At 35.4% G+C, this 21933-nt stretch overlaps 1 protein-coding gene across 2 annotated transcripts in view; it reads left to right on the top strand.

Moving 5' to 3' along the window:
* Positions 1-7973, top strand: part of LOC125060129 (centrosomal protein of 164 kDa) — a 39595-nt gene extending 31622 nt beyond the window's left edge. The window contains exons 19-22 of one of the 2 annotated variants that reach the window (XM_047664868.1): positions 632-769; positions 3910-4054; positions 5160-5224; positions 7219-7973. In XM_047664868.1, the coding sequence (XP_047520824.1) occupies positions 632-769; positions 3910-4054; positions 5160-5224; positions 7219-7302 (432 nt within the window). In that variant the 3' untranslated portion in view covers positions 7303-7973. The remainder of the gene's footprint in view (positions 1-631; positions 770-3909; positions 4055-5159; positions 5225-7218) is intronic. The other variant, XM_047664869.1, reaches the window with a different exon arrangement.
* The last annotated feature ends 13960 nt before the right edge of the window (positions 7974-21933 follow it).

The raw sequence follows: 21933 nt of genomic DNA, 5'->3' as shown, positions 1-21933 counted from the left end.
CCCAAATTAGATTACAAGTAATTCGTGATGAACTAGTTTCTAGGGATGTTGTTGAATGTGTTGGTTTTCGATTACATAGCTTATTTAGAAATACTAAATCAGTCTAATCACACAGTTTTGTCGTTAGTACGCATCTCTGTGAGTAGTGTAAGCGCAGTTCGCTTTTATCAGAGGCACGCTGGCAAGATGGAGCTCTGGATGGACTCTGGATAACTTAAATAATTTTCTTCGTCACATCCCATCACGGAGGGATTGTTTGGATTTTCCAACAATAATAAACAATAATAATAATATAAACAACAATAATAATATAAATAACAATAATAATAATAATATAAACAATTAGACTGGTTTAGATCTTAGGAACAAGTGTTTAGTGTGAAGATTAATTTGAAGTAGCAGTTGTATGCGCTCGTAATTGATACAATTATATTTTGTTTTACACTCCAATCCATATTTTTTACAGTGATAGGTTTGGTATAGTTTTCAAATTTGTCGGAAGGGACTGAATAAAATTAAATATTAAAATAGTTCTTCGTTTTTTTTTTCGTTTCTTGTCATTCAGTTTTTTAGTTACCGACAAATAATTCGGTACTTTTAGAGTGTCGTAAACATATACCAGTTATAATAGGAGGAGCGCGAGGCCACAGAACTAGAGGTGGCGTTACACCGAGCTCGCGCCTTGCTCGGTGAAAAAGAGATAAGACTGCAACACATCGAGCGCGCGCTTCGAAGACTGGCAGATGCCCATCCGCCGCCTCTCATTCAGGTTGAGGCCTTAGGCCTTAGAAGCCTTTGCGTTACGCGATTATCGCATTTAATATGTATAGCACGCTTTATGGCCTAAAAGTAGCTTCTTCTTTTTCGATATATACAGGCAGTTCTCGTACTTACGTACGTACGTACGTACGTACGTACGGCATGTTAGGTTCTCGATATACGCGACGAAACGACGTAAGTCGAGACATATTTTTTCGTATGTTTACATGTAAAACTCATGGGTTAGGTGCTCACGGAATCGAAATTTAAAAAGACTGCAATTATAACAAAGGTTATACATACTTTATTATCAAAAGTAAGTTCTTAATATAATTATATGCACTTATGAAGTTGCTAGTTATTTTTGGTATTTGTGTGTTTTTAATTTTAATAATAATTATAAAACTTTAATATGTGATGAGAAATAATAAATTAAACTTTTGGCTTAAAGAAACTATCAATTCTAGATTGCTTCGTTTCTTTCTTCTTGCTATAATACAGATCTTGGTAACACTGATAGGCTGCACAAATTTTGAATTTTGAGTTATTAACGTTGAAACTTCTCTCAAAATTAGGATCATATTCTTCAAAAACTTTCATGGCATTCTTCAAACTCAAATCGAAACAAATGACGTATGCTTGAGGAATAGTGTCAAAACATTGTTCGACGTAAATCGAAACGACGTAAGTCGAGGACTGTCTGTATTACAAATTCATTTATGTAAATAAGAAACTTTACGTGCACGTACACGCGCGCGTACGTGCGACTTGCTGAACGAAGTAGACGGACGTCCGAGATAAAAATGCATTAACTGCTAACTCTTACCTGCTTTGTCGTAAAAACTTAATTGGTTTTTTACAATGTTTCAATTAAAGTATGCATTTATAGCTTTTTGACAAATTATTTTCTTTGTGTCTAGATAGAGCAGCGGTTTTGTTAGACTGTGATGTTTACTGATCAGACGAGGCTTATGAATTGATATTCGCTCAGGCCATGAAGATTGGTGGTTTGTGGTTTTTATAACATGTATTGCATAAATTGTAATCTAATTTTAATTTGTTACTGAGCAATTTCTTTCAAAATGTTATAAAAATTACGTACAAAATTCGATCTGAAATTGTCTTGTTTTTGTCATCTTCGTGATTGCCTCCTAAAACTTTTGTTGCTTTTGAAATTTACAGATAAATAATGTTTTTAAATTGTACTAAAACATTAAATAGCAATAAATGTGACAATGTGTGTATGTTTTTTTAATTTAATTTTGTTTCAGCTATTCATAAGTCATTAAACCATTTTAATTATTAATGTAATGTGAAATTGTGTGAGTAAAATAATTTTTATATAATTATTCTTCAGAGAATAAACGTTAAGTATTCTACGAAAGTCAAAATGGCTTAAATTCACACATTTTTTCATATTCATTTTCATTTCTTAAGAATAAGCTTTGTTTTAAGGAAATCAGCCTTTCAATGTTTGCTTGGCTTGTTGCATTACATTTTTTTACTAGACGTAATATATTTTCAGAATATTTTTTAAAATTCAATTTAAATACTTAACACAAATTTTAATAAAATGCACCTTTTTAATGTGAAATTTTTGCTGACGCTATTTGGATAGATTAATATTTAGGTATCCAATTCCTCTATACTCCGAATACTTAACGTATTTACCTTTATTCAGAGTCGACCCCGCGCTACCCTCCATTGGCATTTGAGAGGTCTCGATACCGAATCTTTCTCTAAGGGCGTGACCAAATATAGCGCGGCATTCGAGCGCGGCGTGACGCTCTCAGTTTGTCCAAGTGCCGCGCGCTTTATTGTGTGCAGGTCCATTCGCATTAGGGATGATCGATATTAAAAAAACATCGATATTGACATCAATATCATAAGAAGAACCTTTTAATCTATTTCTTTGTTGATAAAGAGTAGTGAGGAAGTGTGAGAGAGAAAGAGAGCGGAGACTACGAAGAACGAACGAAGAGATTGTGGATGCGTTCATAGAAGACTTAAAGTTTTTCGTAATATTGATGTTCCACTCCGTTAACATCGATGTTACGATATTTTTCGTAGAGCAACATCGATGTGATGATCAACACAGCCAGCATTGGAATACTTGGCGTTGACATATCGAACGACGTTCAGTTTCGCGGTCACTTGGAGGGAAAGGCTAAATTAGCCTCCATAAAGCTTGGTGTGCTCAGCAAGGCGAGGCGGTACTTCACTCCGGGCCACCGCATGCAACTATATAAAGCGCAAATTCGGCCCCACATGGAGTACTGCTCTCACCTCTGGGCGGGGGCTCCCCAGTACCAGCTCCTTCCACTTGACCGTATACAACGCAGAGCGGTTCGAATCGTCGACGACCAATCCCTCTCCGAGCGGCTTGATCCTTTGGCGTTGCGTAGAGATGTGGGGTCACTCTGCATCTTCTACCGCATTTACCATGGAGAGTGTTCAGAGGAGTTGTTCGGATTAATACCTGCAGCTGAATTTCATCATCGGACGTCGAGACAGAATACGAAATTCCACCCGTATCACCTCGACGTCCGCCGTTCCACAACTGAGCGTTTTTCAAGGCAGTTTTTGCCGCGCACAACCACTTTGTGGAACCAGCTGCCCACTGAAGTATTTCCGAACCAATTCGACTTAGGGTCCTTCAAGAAAAGAGCGTACCTATTCTTAAAAGGCCGGCAACGCACTCGCGAGCCCTCTGGCATTGAGAGTGTCCATGGGCGGCGGTATCACTTAACATCAGGTGAGCCTCCTGCCCGTTTGCCCCCCGTTCTATAAAAAAAAAAAAAAAAAAAAAAAATGTCTTTGCTTTCAACATCCATGATCATTGAGCATCCCTAATTCGCATTGAGCATTCGTTGTGTGCTAGGAATGCCGCATGTTGCTGCCGCGCACCTGTTTAGTCACGCCCTAAGAAAATTTTTGACATTTGAAATTTACGTCCCTTAATTGTTTCTTTGACTCTGGGATTGACAATTTGCTTTGCCGTTTTTTATCGTGTGTGTTTATATTATAGAGAATCTGACCTCATATCTATGTTATCTTTGACGTGCTGAATATTTTACATTATTCTTGAATGTTCTTAATGAATATTACCGTATATACAGATATATAAATATTAGGAAAAATACATTCCAGGAAGCAACGACGAGCGAAGGGTCGTCGGGAAGCGAAGCCGGTCACGAAGTGGAAACGGGTGGGGCGGTTTTGCGATCTCTACGCGCGTTGCACGCTGATGTTAGAGACATATGGCGTGCGTTGGACGCTAGAAGACCTAATACTGGTAATTATTTATATTAAAATAAAATAAGTACTTGCGAAAGAAAAAAAATTCTTCCCAAGATTGGTACGCGAAGCCATTGAAATCAAAAAACACCCCAATTTCAATAGAGAAGACGGCCTAAAATTGTCAAACACCTGGGATCCTGGGGGATTTGTTTTGAAGTTGCAAAGAAGAGCAAATTCTTTACTTAAGGATTTTTTTATTAAAAATATAAATCGTGAATGTCTTTAAATATAAAACGAAACAATAATGCGTGTTAGAAAAGGGATGGGCTAGACTCATACCAGAATTCTTGCGATTTAAACACCAGCTGGCTTTCTGTCTGCATATTTAAACTCGCTCGTACGATGAAAGAAAACATCGCGAGAAAAAAGGAACTAGACCTAAAAGTGTGTGAGACACAAAAGGCTGATTAATGTAAAGAAATTTAACGGCTTCACTGGTTGTTTGAGATTACTTTTCGCAAAATTGTAACAAAATTTTGAATTTTTTTTAATTAGACAGACATAGACATAACATTTCTTACATACGAAAACACACACATAAACACACAAAATAACAATACTCAAAGAAAAAATAAAATAAGACATATCAAAAACAATAAAAATTAAAAATTCCCTATTGCCATTCGGTTCGCTTCTGTGGTTGTATTGGCCCTGGCTCAGCATTATGCTGAGGAGCAGAAAGTCCCACAGCGCTGGTCATTCTGCCAGAGACCACAGCAGCTAGTTTCCGCCTCAGTAGCAAAGAAAAAAAAAATGTGCGTGTACTTATGTACGCGCGTAAGAAGTTATACTTCTTTATGGCATTATTAAAAATAGTTTTTGATTGCATGCAAATAATTAATTACAATAATTAAATAATCAAAGACTGGTAAAGGAGTCATTATAGTCAATAAAGTTCAGTTTACATTTGAAAAAAGTGTCCAATGCCGTAGCATCTTCCGTGGGCAACTTCATTCTGTTAATTTTGTGTCACGGGGCGCGCGCATCGTAAAATTTCACTCTCATCAATTTTTCATAACGCGCCTAAAGAAGTATAACTTCAAAAAAAAAAATACTAAGTAGAAAATAATAAAGGCTATGTATTAAAAAAATAATTTCAGTGTCACCAGAAACAAGTTCCTGTAACGTGCCGACTACTTCCCATACAAGGATGACTATATCAGCTGTAAGTGTTTAAACATTAGAGATACAGAATTTACTTTACAAAACATACATATAATACAGTCGACTCTCAATAATTTGAACACGAGGTTTATTAATTTTTAAATCTGTTATTGAGTTTAGTTGTTAAAATCTTATTTAATTGTTAATATAGCTCCACCAACTTATCTGTGAAATGGAGAAAATGGGATCTACGGCCGCCATGTTGAAATGTCATTCGATTGTCAGCGTCTACTACATTCGGGTGTTTTGTGTTGTGTGTGTACATATGCAAAATGCAGAATTACTTTTTTTTAATATAACGTCCTAGAGTGGGAAAAGGGCAAGAAGAAGAAGTTCATTTGCATACTTTGCTAAACATTTAGTTTTTAAGTGGGGTACCTACATTATATCAATTGAATGCCAGAGAAAAATTATATTACCATTTTTATTATTAAACAATGTTAGGTATTGTTTAAAATAATAAAATTATGTTTATATGTTTACCTAGTTTGTTATCTGACATACCCAATCATGGGTAACTTTTATTAATTTGCAACACTAAAGCGACGGTGGCGCTACCACTCAGTTCACAGATAAGTTGGTGGGTCTGTACATTATTATGTATTACCAGTTAAATACAATTATTCAAAGATTTTTATTTCGAAAAGAAATCCTCTTCTTTGAGTAAGCGACATCAGTTTATCTTTGGCATAAGAGTTTTAAAATCATGTAAACAAACGACAGGTATGCATGATGAACACTTAAAGACTAGGGAAGGCCGGACTTCATCACATGTTGGCGAGCAAGATAATATTCCTTAAACTTCAAATTGCTAAAGGGCCAATTAACATTGATTTAATTCAAATTGTTAAGCATTTTTTAAGGTACCAGAAAAAAAAACATATTATCGTGATATTCAAATTATCGAGAGTCGACTGGAATAGCACAAAAGGCCATTTTTTGAGTTTGAGATTGAGTTGATGGTCAAAGTACTACATATATACGTGAATTAATGGTTCGATTTTATTATAAAAAATTCGTTAATTGAGATTTCAAATACCCCTTTAGTATTTACCCCGAAATAACATATTTTAGCTTTGATTCGCCTTAGACTATTCATTCGTCATCAGTACAGCGGCGTTATACATCATTATACCTTTATGTATGTCTAAAAATGCGTCGCTCTCAAAAACTACTGAATAAATTTGAGTGAAACTGTTCTCACACCGTTCAAAAGCACTCGCGATTGTAAGTGTCCTTGATTGGCTGTATCACTTACCATGAGATGAACCCCGGTTAGCTTAAAAAAGTCTTAAAAAAGAACCGATATTCTCTTCGATATACTTTTCGAGAGTGGACAAACTTGCATTACACTTTAGAGTCTGGCTAATGACAGAAGATAATTTAATTATTTGAAAACTTTCGGATGGCAACACAGAATGTATGATTTATTGTCTCTTAAACTACTAACGCTCATTTTTATTTCTATTATATATTTTTCCGAATAGTTAACAGATATAATATCCTAAACTTTGTTTTATTTGATAGAATATTTCGTTTCTTTCGTAGGATTTTGATTATTCCGAATAAAGTTGTGTTTTATAATAAATATAGTTTTAGCTAGTCATTTTAAGTATCGATAGTAAAAGACTAAATACGTATAGTATTTAATTTCATAGAAATACAGTTACTATCAATGTAAAAAATAATAAAATAAAATCAAGTATCAAGTAAGTTTAATCCACAAAATATATCAAACTTTTAGGGATACCATGCAATTTTTTTTGAATTTCCCGCGCTTTTTCTTTATCTTCTTTTACTAGCCAGACTCTATCACGTTATAATAGCATAGACTAGGGAGATTAGCACACCTAGTGACAAAAAAATAACTCGAAGACTCGAAGAAACTCATTTGTACGTTTACAAAGACAGTTGGTAACGAAGTGTTTACAGATACAGAGATACACATATAAAATAAATTTAAAATCATTCAACAGAAACAATATTTTATTTCAGCCTGAGCCGACTTTACAAGACAACACCGACAGTGTCGCCGAAAAGGCGAAAGGTTTGCGGGCGTGGTTGCAAACTACACCTTAATTATTATAATTGCCATTGTATAAGCATTCCACTAAATATATCGCCTAATATTATAAATTAATTAACATATTTCAACGATATTTTCGTTCGGATGGCGTTTTGTTGGTCTAAGTCGCTATTAGCTCATGAATCAATGTAAGAAGAAGTTGCCTTGTTGACCCCAGAAAATAAATAGATGTTCATTTGTTTATTGCGTTTGACGATAGTTTAACGTGACAACGTCATAACAAATGCTGAAATGATTGCATACTTTTATGGAAAAAATCACTTTTTTGTATGGATACAAAGAAAGTGTGAATCCTCGGATGCATAGGCCAATCGAGTGGAAGAGAGATATATGCGGCGTAAGCGTACAATAAGCGTAACGGGACAATGAGTCATGCTTCTTCGTGAGTGCAACCGGCGTTCATCGATTTATTAGACGTTGTCACGTCAAAAAATTAAATTGTTAGTACACCTTTTGTCCTTGCAAACATTGTCCTTTGTTTTTCAACACAGTCGGATAGTTTGATGTAATAGAAAGAACATCGCCGGGTGCATTAAATTTTTTTTAATAACATCGATTTTAACAATTCGTATTATAGTGTTTTGACATTTCTGGGGACACCTTTACCACTCGATTTCTTGACGTTGATTTATGACACACAGATATCTTGGTTTAAATCAAATTTTTAAAAAAATGACAATTTTATTTGGGAAAATTTTAAATGTCCCACAAGATGGCGTCGATGTATCTTGAGTTTGTAAATTTCTAATTTCATGTAGCGTGTAAGTATTCTATTCCACTTTACGATGTGATATTTTTCATCTACAACCGAGGGCTCTTGTGCCTAACCATTTATGGTTAGGCGCCTGAGGCCGCGTTATAAGTGTCCTTCTAGCACAATTAGTTCTTTATAAAATCTGTTTGTAATCTTCGAAATGTTGCCATCCTTTTCTTTAACACGAAGTGAAAGGGATAGCATCAGTCACCCTCCGTTGAATTCTAGTCATTAAAATGTATCCTATCTAGTCACATTGGTGCTAATTCTGATGTAAGACATGGAACTTTTCAGTGTTCAGTCTCGACTCTACTCTTTCGTCTCTACTATTTCGTCTCATTCTGTCTAAATACATTCACGTTGAGATGAAAAGAGACAAAACAGTCTTCTTGAAACCGAAATCCAAATCAACGTTATTTCTGTTGGGTTATAAGTGTGCAGCGGTAGTCGCGTGCAGCTGTCCAGTTTATTAATAATTGACAATATAAAAACATAACAAGACCATAGCAACGCCAACTTTAAATAACGAACTATGACGATATAATATGTATGCAAATTACCAAAGAGTTTCCTCTAATACACCCCCTTGATTTGCATACACATTTAACAACAAATATGTACTAAATAGTCATTACAAAAATATACAGACATGCAATCTTAATCTACACCTAACATTGAGATGCAGCGGTAATGTTTCTGTCTTTGTAAAGCTTTTGTTAGCACATCCGCCGCCATCTCCTCGGTAGACACATACGATAATTGTATGTCAGTATTCTCCCTTAAAACACTTCTTATAAAATAATATTGAATATCGAAATGTTTAGTTCGGGCGTGGAAGACTGGATCCTCCGATAGAAATAAGGCACCTTGATTATCGCAGTACAACACTATGTTCCCGAAATCGCGCAACCCTATCTCTTTCATAAGACTATTCAGGTAAACTGCCTCTTTTATCGCCAAATTTAAACTAATATATTCGGCTTCGCACGTTGAAGTTGCTACGCATTTCTGTTTCTGGGATTTCCATGAAATCGCAGCCCCTCCTAACAAAAAAGCATACCCGGAGTATGACTTCCTATCTATAGGACAATTTGCCCAGTCAGCATCCGAATAACCAATTAAGCTCTTACCTGTTTTTCGATAAATCAGTCCATAATCGGCTGTCCTCTTAAGATAACGAAGTAATCTTTTCACCGCATTCCACTGTATCTGTCCAGGATTATCACAAAACGCTGCTAATCTTGTCACGGCGTGTGTGATATCCGGACGAGTTCCTGCTGAAAGATAAATCAAGCTTCCGATTAATTCTCTATATGGTAGGGGAGCCCAAGAGGGGATTTCGGGATTTACTCAAGCGCGGCAGATTAATATATAGGGGGATACCTTGTACCCGGTTAAGTACCTCCACAAAATATGAGGCCCATATATAAAGCCGCACGTGAAGGAGACAGGATCAGTTTAGTAAAAAAAAATTGACCATCAGAAATTCCCGAGCGCGTCAGATTAAGGTAGGGTGAGTTAATTACATCCTAAAAAGTGTATATTCCACTAATCTGACAATTTGAGAGTGACGGAAAAAAAGGGGAGGGCAACAAAGTTGTAAAAAAAAAACGTCATCTCGACATTCTCGAGCGTAGCTAATTTTTTTTTTATTTTGAAGGAAATAATTCAAGAATAATGAAAAATATATAATCTGACGATTTCCGCAAGCCGAAATAACAAAAATTCGTCGATAAAGTTAAATGCGTGCAGCTGCGTGATGCCTACATTTCCTTAAACCGATCGGAATCTACTAAACGGCGTTCTAAATATTTCCCTCAAAATAACATTTCCTGTGAATTTGAACCGATTCGGACCGATAGACTTTGAGAAATTTTGAAAAATCTTAAAAAATTAGGAAATATTTTTTTTTAAAGTTGTTTCTTTATCGAACAACTTCAAAAACTAATCCGCCTTTGAGCTTGAAAAACCACGTCGATCGCCACCAAGCTGGTCAAAAGCGGTTGATTCGTTCGAGAGATATCGTACACGAAAGAAACCCGAAAAAGTGATTTTTCGGGATTACTCCGAAATTTGTGGTTCGATCAATTAAAATTGCAAAATTATTTATGAGGATGATAAAACTGCGTCGAATGCCGCCAACCGCGTGAAAATTGCTTGATCCATTCAAAAGTTATTGCGGTTTGAAAATTCCAAAAATAGTGTTCTATGAAACTTCTATCAGACTTTCGAGCTGGGAGAGCTCAAATGCATAGAAATGTTATTTCTTTGAACTCAGCGAGCTCAAAATATCAATTTTAAGCGCCCAGGAATGGAATTAGCGGGAAGTTGCAGGGATGGCCCTTTAGGTGAACCGTTTTTCTATTTTTTTTTTGTCAGATCAGGCGAATCCCTCTAGATAATCGTCAGATTATGAGACAGTACGTTTAGAACATAAAGATGAACCACATATATCTTAATCTGACGCGCTTGAGTATTTCAAAATTGCGATTTTTTTTTGCAAATTAAGAAAATGGCTGTGGGTTTGCGTCCCATCGAAATCGTCAGATTAGTGAATGAGAGCTTTTTTTTGGTGCACTTAACACTCCCTTAGAAAATCTGACGCGCTCGATAATTTTTTTTTTTTTTTTAATTTTCAACCCTTAAATACAACCACCCGCATCATGCAAACGATCAGATTAACATACGTACATTATTAAAAATACGTAGGGCATAGATGCTATCAATATCTGACGCGCTCGAGGATGTCCATGCAACAGTTTTTTTTTACATATTTAACAATCTATAGCCGCTTCCCCCACCGATGAAAAGGAATTTATCATATAACATTTTTTTCTTCTTTTTATCTAAGCTTTGAATCCCAATAGGTCTCTACGACGCTCGAGTAAATCCCCATTTAGCATCGTGGGCTCCCCTACCAATATGGACATTCCTTCTCCAGCGGAATTTGTGAACCATCGGGTCTAAAATTCACCTCCATCGGCGTGGTCACTGTTTCTTTACAATTCTCCATGCCGAATTTTATCATCAAATCATTAATATATTTTTGTTGTGACAGTTTCGTGGCATACTCATTTTTGACAATGTCAATGCCTAAAATATATTTCGCCAGTCCATAGTCTTTTAAATCAAACTCTTTGGAAAGTTCATCTTTGAAAGATTGTATGAGACCTTTATTGCGTGAAACTATCAGTAAATCATCAACATAAACCGCTAAGTATATAGACGTATCAATGGAGTTACCGTCCAAATAGTAGAGACACGGTTCCTTCAAAGACTGTTTAAAATGCATTGACTTCAATTTATTGTCAAGTCTTTTGTTCCATTGACGTCCAGCTTGTTTCAAGCCATACAGTGATTTCTTCAATCGACATACATCTCCACCTGTCTTCAGATCATTTAACATCTTACGAGCCTGCTCTTTTAAGCTTTCGTCTCTTTCTTCTTTAATAATTCTACCTAAGCACTCTGTCAACAATTCTGGAACCTCCATATAAATTTCCTCGTCAAGATATCCATTCAGATATGCAGTATTGATATCCAACTGGTGTATCTCCATGTCTAATTCAACCGCGAGCGCTGTAAGCAGTCTTATCGTGTCTAGTCGGACGACAGGTGAAAAAGTGTTTCGGTAATCGATGCCATATCGTTGACTGTAGCCCTTGGCTACCAACCGTGCTTTCTTCTTCTCGGTTTTGTCAACGTTAAGCTTCGTTGTCAATACATATCGGCATCCTACCGCTTTTCGATTTCTCGGCTTTTGAACAATTTCCCATGTTTCATTTTTTACAAGACTTTTGACCTCAGACAATATTGCTTCCTCCCATAGAGCACGTTCAGCGCTACTTAGGGCATCCCCTAAGGAAGTTTCCACAGTCAACGCAACATCCTCAGGTAAAGTTTCTTCTGCACGGCCATTATTATCATTGGGTATCATTTTATAGACCTTCTTAGGTCGGCCAACTTGGCCTTTCTGAAGTTTTGGTCTTCCGGGACCTCTCTTATACGTTACCTCTGTATCAGCTTGCGCTATTTCACTATCTTCCTCATGACATAGAGAAGGTGAACCAAGGGGTGAATCAGTCGTCTCCACGATCATTTCTCGAGTTCCTGAATAAGATGTACTTGGTATTACGTCCACCTCTACATATTTCGGCTTCGGTGTATCAACATCAGCAGAAAATTGATCTAGCTGAAAAGGATCATGAGTAATTGCCGATTTCCTGTCATCATTAGTATCGAGCCTCGTCTTGCAGAATTTCACATCCCTAGCTATAATGGTTTTATGGTCTACTGGTATCCATACCTTATATCCCTTTTGGTTCATTGGATATCCAATAAATATTCCATTGACACTTCTGGCAGCAAATTTGTCCTTGGTTGGACTCTTGTCTAGAACATAAACTTCAGCTCCAAACTTCTGAAGATACTCAATCTTCACTGGAGAGCCAAACCACTTCTCGTACGGAATTGTACCACCCAAACTACTCGTGGGACAACGATTCCTAATATGACATGCCACCAATACAGCATCTCCCCAAAAACCTGCTGAGAGATTAGATGAAAGTAACATACACCTAGCCATTTCAACTAATGTCCTGTTCATTCGTTCTGCTACGCCATTCTGCTGTGGGGTTTGAGGTATAGTCAGTCTTCTTATTATCCCCTCTTGTTTCAGGAATTGATCAAACTTATTATTACAGTATTCTCCACCGTTATCAGTTTGTAAATACTTTATTCTCTTAGCGGTAAGGTTCTCAACATAGCTCTTGTATTCTTTGAAACATTCCAGAACACCACTCTTACTCTTCAGTAAGTAAACTTCGCACCATCTAGTACAATCGTCAATAAACGTGACAAAATATTTTGCACCACCGACAGTTTCATTTCGAATTGGCCCAACTACATCGGAATGGATGATGGACAGTTTTTCGTCACATGGTCCACTCGACTTGGAAAATGGAAAAGAAGTCATCTTACCCTGCACACAATACTTACAGTCGTATAAAATATTTATATTTGACATATCAACTTTAATGCCCACATGACCTAATACTTTTATTAAATCCTTCGCATTTAAGTGACCTAAACGTTCGTGCCAGGATAGTAAATCGTTCTTAGTTTCGGAAATCGCAGAAACAGAAGCATGGCCCTCCCGCATATAATAAAGGTTGTTTTTTCGATCTGCTATGAACTTAATATTCCCTTCAGAATCGGTTACATAAGCTGAATCTTTCTTAAAAGTTACATTAAAACCTTTGCTTGTAATTAAGTTGCATCGCAAATCGGGAACATATAAAGTGTCTGATAGTTTTATCGGAACCTCCCCATTCAAACTCACAGTTCCTTTACCTTTTGCAAATGTACTCACATTGGTGGCCAAACTTAACTTACTACTGCAATTTGTCAAGGTGTCAAATTTTCCTTTCGATCTACAAAGGTGCGATGTACACCCACTATCTATGAGCCAGTTTCCTCCACATCCCGAACCAATCACTCCGTTACACTCTGAAACAGATAGAACACATGAGTTAAAATTCTCACTAGCACCTAACTCACTAACACATTTTGAGTCCTGCCTTGTTCCTTTACACGGGCATTCCGAAGCTTTATGCCCAAATTTATGACATCTGTAACTTTTAAATTTAAACGCTTGATCCGGTTTATAATTCTGCGGATTTTTAGATGTAGAACTCTTCGTGGTTTTTCTCCTAGCGAACATTGCTGACGACCCCCTCTCTGTCTCCTTCCTTTGCTGTCGCCTAGAGGCATCTTCTTCAAGAATTTTAACTTTCAAAGAATTCGGGTCTGGCAATGAATCTCTAGTCTCCATCGCACATCTAAAGTTCTCATAACTTGGGGGCAGACTATAGAGTAAAATAATAGATGCAAGATCATTATTTATATTTATGTCCATGTCTAGTAACTTTTCTTTGGCTTCAAAGAAGCTTAACAGATATTCACGCATGTCGTCCTCCTCACACATCTTGTGTAATATGAGCTGCTTTAACAGTGTCGCTTTCTTAGCGGGACCCGAAGACGCGAAGATGCTTTCTAATTTTAACCAGCATTCTCGCGACGTGCTCGTCCCCTTAATGTGTCGTAGCTCACCTGGACTTATTGAGAGAATAATCTCCGCTCTCGCCTTTGCATCCGCCGCTTCCCAAAGCAACGCCTCTGCTGGCTCAGCTGGCTTCTTAATGCTACCATCCACATAGCCCCACACATCGCTCTTAATCAATAGAGCATGGGCCTGGATTCGCCATGAGTCGTAATTATCACGGCTTAGTAATTCTATCCGCACACTCGCCATCGTTACTAGGTTAAGCACTCTAGTTCCCCCTTTTTTTTTTTATTAATTTACTAGACTATGACTGGGCCCATAACCTTTGTTGGGTTATAAGTGTGCAGCGGTAGTCGCGTGCAGCAGTCCAGTTTATTAATAATTGACAATATAAAAACATAACAAGACCATAGCAACGCCAACTTTAAATAACGAACTATGACGATATAATATGTATGCAAATTACCAAAGAGTTTCCTCTAATAATTTCCATTATATACGGTAAAATTTCCTTGTGTTCTCACGAGTTGTACATCAGAATTACGACCATTATCTGCCAAATAAATACAATAAGTAGAGTAAAAGATTGTTCAATTAAAAATATAGTGTATTTAGATGTAATATTTATTCCAACTTGGAAACTGTTTTTGCTTGACTATGAACTATGATCTAAACGAGACAAAATATTAACTGATTTAGGTTTTTAGTACGTTTTTAGACTGAGAATCTTGTCAAGAGTTGCTTAGACTGTTTTAAATTATAGTTGGTACTGATTTTTGTGGAATTCTATACGCTTGTAAAGCTTCGGGATACCTATATATAGTTGGGCCAATTTAATAGATCCCATTTGGCGCCTCATCAAAATTCAATAATTTTGAATTTAGAACTTCACAATTTAGATTTCAGGGGCCTCATAGCCTAGCGGTCTTATTAAGTGGCAGCTAGGTGAGGGGTACCGGGTTCGATTCCCGGTTCGAGGGCAAATTTTAATTTAATTTAAATTTGTTCTCGGCCTTTGGGAGGGTTGTGCGGTACCGGGCGAGTGCTTAAACCGTACATGGAGGACACGGTCGAATTTCTAAAGGCAACCACGAATTATTGCAAATAAAAACTTATTATTATTATTATAAAAAATCTTATACTTGACGCTGGCTAATGCACAAACCGTGCCAGAGCCATAAAAGAAAAAGAAATAGATTTCAATATTGATTACATATTTATTGTGATTGACAAAAGGTCACTTTAGCTAATAAACAATTTCCTTCTAAAGAGAATATTTATAGTACTGGGCAAATGGGCAGGAAGCTCAACTGATATTGAGTGACACCGTCGCCCATGGACACTCTCAATGACAGAGTACTTGCGTCGCCGGCCTTTTAAGTATTGATACACGCTTTTCTTGAAGTACCCTAAGTCGAATTGGTACTGGTATTTGGTAGCTGGTTCCACAACGTAGTGGTACACGGCAAAAACTGCCTAAAAACGCTCAGTTGTGAAAAGACGGACGTCAAGGTGATACGGATGGAATTTTGTCTTCTGCCTCGACGTCCGATGATGAAACTCAGCTGCAGGTATTAATCAGAACAACTCCTCTGAACACTCCATGCGGTAGAAGATGCAGAGAGTCATCATGGGATATTTATTAAATTGGCCCTATTTTGGCCCTTATATTGGCTATAACAAATTATATATAGATAACTCGTTATATTCATAGTCGAAACGTGGGAACTAAGTATGTACAAATACCGGGAAACATCTTGAACAAATGTCCTTGCCTGCGCAGAAGCGATTTTTAGGCATCATTGGGCGGTTGGCGGTGGTGCGCTGCGGCGGGAGAGTGACGTGTCGATCGCGTGATTGGTAAATCAGTTGACGTTTGTGTCCCGCGATGCGCAAACTTTCTCACACCTTGCATGCTCAAGAAGTTTGCCGGTATCTGTATGTAAAATTCCAATACGTTTGAAATGCGCGAGTCAAGACTAACTCAAAAATACGGGTATAATTACTTAATATTAAGTTAAGCACACACCGCATTTATATTATATTTGATTTTTTAAATATAAAACTAGATATTCTTCCTTTCGTTTTAATATGTTTTATTTAGCAAATTTTTTTTTTTACTTGGGGACTGCTTAGTGCGGGAAGGTTATGAGGGAATCGCGATTGTGCGTCCGCCTCTCCACGCCTACTGTTAGTTTGATACTTGAAACAGCAAGTATCCTTCACAGACAGGGCCATTCACTTTTAGAAATAGCTAGGGGATCGGGTCCAATAATTGCAGGGATGGATGGATCCCTTCTTTTGAAATATGGACCCCTGCTTCCCCGCTAGGGTTTAGCTACATGCCAACATAGGCATCATTTTCCTATGCTAGAGACTGTTCGCTTTTCCGGAATAAAACCCTAATAGACCAGTGCAGATAGCCTTTAAAAAAAATAAAAAGTGAAAAAAATAATAGTAGGATGAAACCTATTGGTTTGCCATTCAAATTTTTTCCATAGGACTTGTAGTTTTGCCGGAAATCGAGATAAACCGTTTCTTACCCTTAAAACTCTCCCCCCCCTTCCCTTCCCGACCTCAGATCGACCGTAATTTATTTTTCCTTTCATTTTGATCATATTGCCCTGCTTTTCTAATGGGTTTCATCCTACTGTAATTTTTTTTGGTTTCAAAAATTATCGACCCTGGTCTATAAGTACTAAATAAAACTAAATTTATCAAGTCATAAAAAACCTTCCAGTTCAAGGAATAAATTTAAAAAATATTCTAATTAATACAGCCGTCTTGGAGTTTTCAGCTTGGTAACATATTTTGCTATTTGTTTCTATTTACATAGAAGAAACTGGCAGCTGTTAGAAATTGTAATTTACGCACAGAATAGAGGGTACACTAGGAATGACGGTGCGGGATTGGGAACGGATATTGATGACGGCTCTGTGATATTGTAGTTTTATTCGTCATTCGTCATTCATTTTTTATAAAGTATTTGTAGTTTAAATTTAATGTCTCCATAGCAACATATAGATATTAATTATAAACTATTTATTGAGTAAATACGCGCTAATTCAGAGTCGCATCTTGCCCTAAGATATTAAGAATTATAGGTGCGACCTATTCATTGGAAATTGTATTGACCATAGACAAACTTGCCAACCATAGACATAGCCAACCATACACTATACATTTTGCTGGTAAAGTTCTTACTAAAACTTATCTACTGAATTTTTATTGAAACTTAGATCAGATTTAATTTTCGTTACTAATAATCTTAATATATTATTTTCTAATTAAACCATTTTAATTTCACAACTCCATTTAGCGTTTATAGAAATATTAAATCACTTGAGGTAATAAAACTCGTATATCTTTAAACACAATTTAACTTATGTTTATAAGTGAAATAATTTTTCTGTAGAATAGTAGGCTGTCTACACGTACAGCTATGACATATAATGATTAAAATAAGCAACGATCATGTTCTTTTAAACAAAGAATATCATTGTTATTTGTGTTCATATTTTCCAATATAAGATAGCAATTAATCGACATTTAAATATAATCCTTATTAAACTTTAAATAGTATGAACAAGACAAATTCATTGTTTATTTTAAACAAACTAATTATATATAAAAATTACAATTATTTCAAAAAGAATATTGACTAATATTAATTTAGAGCTTTAGCCGTATTGTTCTCTTGGATAAATCTAGTCAATAAAGGAGGTAGATTTCAATAACTGTGTCTACTCGACAAACGTTGACGCGCTAAATTAATTTAAATTAATTCATTATCCAATAGATGGCGCTAAAATACATTTATAAATGAATATTTCTATAACTATAAGAGCTTTTGGAATGTTCTTATTTGGCTATCAATTTTGGCCTATGTGTATTAACATAACCAATTATAACAATTAAATCAGCCATTTCAAATGTACTTATTAGTGTCTGACAAATTGTGACGAAAATAGAATAAATGATTTATGAATAAATTAATATTGGCATTAAAAATCATGTTTTACTAAAGTTATGGTCGTTAATGAAATAATAGGTCAGTAAATAAATAAAGTTTAGATAGCGACTAGGAAAATTACTAGGTACATTTTAAAATTTATTTAAAATGAAACAAAAAAATATTATTTACATAAAGTTTAGCTTACAGTGCTTTGAGTGCTTTACAGAAGTATTATTTAAATACTATAATACTAGTACTCAATGTTTTAGTATAAGGAATATTTTAAACTATACTTAACGAAATTTCCCCTCGTGTATGTCAATTGTTGTCGGGTAGCCACAGTTAAATCACTCGCTATATTTACCAAACTTTATTGCTCGATATATTATAAGGAATAAAACTCAGTAATGTTTCGTCCAAAAAAATCTTTATTTTCAGTTTCACGTAGTGTTTAAGTTGCGTTGACGCACATTGTAAAGATACTTTAAGTTGTTGGATTGTTCAATTATTATTCAAATAATAACATATTATTCCCCTTTTTCATAAAAAATCTAAATAAGTATCGTTAAATAAAATACTCATCTGTTTCTTTTCATCAAATCGTATACACAATGTTACAGAAAGAGGCGAATGGGTATTTCAGATAAAAGAGTGCCATTTAGTTTTTATGAATAAAAGTGTGTCTTGTGTAGATTTTTTTAATACCACCTGGAAATTCAAAATTATTCTAAACGAAAACTATGTATAATACATTTTTCAATTTTTTTTAAATAAAATTTATTTGGCTACTACAGTACTGGTAATTGTATAATTATTTATTCCCTGGCGCTTAAAAATACTATTTATTGTAACAGCGATACGACTTATAGACATGAAATTACTTAATTAGAAATAAATCAATATTCACTGTTTTTATTTTCTCCAATCATTTTAAATTTTTCGTCATGTTTTACTGAAGTGCTCCTCTGTCTCTTTTCACCAAACTATAGACAATTTAACGGAAAGAGACGGAAGAGTTTTTTAGTTAAGTGTGGTGACTAAACTGATTATTTTTTTATGAATATAAACGTCAGATATTATAAGATTTAGGTTTCACAAACGTCAACTGTAAACTGTCATGAACGTGGATTTGACATCGAGTCATTTTGCGTTAAGTCTTTATTTGGCAGCTTTAATTTTCAAATCTTTGATCGTACTTTAGTTGCTTTTAACTGAAATTATTTTTGATTACGTATTTAATAAGCGCCAGAGTATTCTGTATATAAAAGTTACCAAAGTAAAGATAATGTAAATAAAGGTAAATTTTATTAAATAATAAATCAGACTGTTTAACTCAAGTACATTTAGTACCGTGTCTAGTTTCTCTGTGATGAAAACGTTAATATGTCTATTATCATACAAACATTGTAATTAGAAGAGAACATCTAGACCTAATTTAGACTTTTCGTCTCATCGTGATGTTTTTTCAAAACCAAAATAATATAAGCTTTTTTTATATAATTAAATTGCATAAATACAATAAAATTTATTATATGATCTTGAAAATGTCTTTACTTTGGTATACTTCTAAGACGTATTTCATAAATTCTGTCGTTAGGTAACTTGCTACAACTGTAAAACCGGAAATCGTGTTCAACGATATTACAATTATTAAAAAAATAACGTGTTTTATTAAGTATCCTTGCATTGTACCATCTTAGACGATTCAGGATTGCCGTAACTTCACTTTAGCTACTTTAGCTAGTGGACAAGGGGAATCGAAACAGTGACTACTAGTGGGCTGTTAGCTAGCTATATAGCTATTGCAACAAAAAAAAGTGCGTACAAAGTACACAAGTCACAAGTGAAAATACTTTGGCTAACTAATTTTTAACTCTTGTTCAAACTCAAAATATCTTTATTCATGTAGGTACACTTATGAATTGTCATAAAGAAGTCATATTTTTTATATTGTCTATCTTAAAATATTATAATCTACTTAATAAATAGTATTAGTACTATGGTATAAAATTATAAATAAATAGCAACATAATTTGGTTTGGTCCAGGTTATCGTATGTACGTAAGTACTGTTGTGAGTTTCTAAATCGGATCGGTAATTAACGTTTGCCAGACCGGAGCAGTGGAGAAACGGCCTTAGAGGGAGGGAAAAGGGAATCTTGGGAATTACACATTTATTTATATTATAATATCTTTGATTTATTTACCTAATCCACATTAGTCCGATTAACACATAAATTACCCTTATAGATATATTATATAGTTTCCAGGTGTCACAGGTGCTTTTTGACAAGGGCCAACAAAAGGTACGTAAACGTTACGTTACGTTATTCGTTGAACAGGACAAACATTGTTTTTTCTCTTTAGGGAGCGTTCAAGTATTACGTAACGAATTTGGGGGGGGGGGGGGTCCATTTGTAAAACGTTACGATGCGGGGCGGGGATTGAATTACGCGTTATTGTTAATATTATTTTCTACTTACACCACATAATAGTAAATAAATAGTCATAGGTGGTCTTGGGTACTGAAAAACGTTCCGGCGAGTTCATGGGGGGGGGGGGGGGTCAATAATCTCCAAAAATTGCGTTACGTAATACTTGAACGCTCCCTTAGTGACGCATTAGGATGGCGCAAGAAATTAAAGGCCCAATATATTCCTTCGTTTGCTACTTTGTAAACCTTATCGATTTGTGTTTCGATTAAGTTTAAGAATAAATTTGACATGTTATATATATTCAAAATATAGAATTTCTCCATAGTTACATTTTACTAAACAAAAGAACAACTATGACAATGTTTATTCATACTGATAAGGAAAAGATTGTATGATTGTGAGGCTAATGTAGTAGTAATTTCGTTTGTAAGGTACTAGCTGCGCCCCGTGGAATCATCGCGCCTGTCACGCGCGCAGTATGTAGGTGCTCGATCATTTCTTATGTTGCGGAGTTATTTTAAAACAAGATTTTAAATGAGATATCTCCTAAAATAGGAATTGAAATCAAGTGATATTAAGGGCAAAGGTATTTTTAATGTATAAATTTAGATAGAGATTAATATAGAGATTATAAAAGTTTCGCGAATAATTAACCACTTTTGAAAACGTTTATTCCCTTAAAAGGAATGTTAATGTTTCTATTAATAAAGCGTCACCACCTAAGCTACTGAGGCAACATAGTTGTACGTATTTGCATCTCAGATCTACCGTAGCGATATGAATACAATAATTATATAGTAATAATGTACGGGTAGCTACGACGTAGCAGAATAACTATTGCTACACTTAGTCGTAGCACTTTGTAGACAACACAATATAATAATGGCTACGGACGGGCCATGCGTAGTAAACGGTTCATTCCTGTTTATATTAAGGGTATCCCGAGTATTTGGTTTGGCTCCTATCAGTTTTAAGCCAGTTGAAAATGGGTGTCGTATAGAACTTTTGAAGTCCTCGTATTATGAGTATATATTTTTGGGAATTATTGGTAAGTAATATTTATTTCAGTAAAATGAATTCACAAAAGTTGCCTATGATTAATTTTATAATTAAATGCAGAAAAATAACTATTAACTTACGAATAACTTTTCAGATGTTGTGCAGGTCACATTTTACTTTCACGATCTTTATTGGGAAATTATCGAAAAATTTCATCTTGCTTTATTTATAATAAAAGTGATAAATTGGGTACCGTTATTGATGTTTTTGAACATTGCAGTATTAAGCAGTAAAACTCGTATGGGCGTATTTTTAGAACGCGTTCCGGTAAATATTACAGTTTTATTACAAACATGGTACATACACACTGAGCTGCCATAACTGTATTTTTGAATTTTGGATGGGTGTAAATATTGTA

Source organism: Pieris napi, chromosome 21 (assembly GCF_905475465.1).
Source record: "Pieris napi chromosome 21, ilPieNapi1.2, whole genome shotgun sequence".
NCBI classification, from domain to species: domain Eukaryota; kingdom Metazoa; phylum Arthropoda; class Insecta; order Lepidoptera; family Pieridae; genus Pieris; species Pieris napi.
This window is presented reverse-complemented; position numbering and strand designations above follow the sequence as displayed.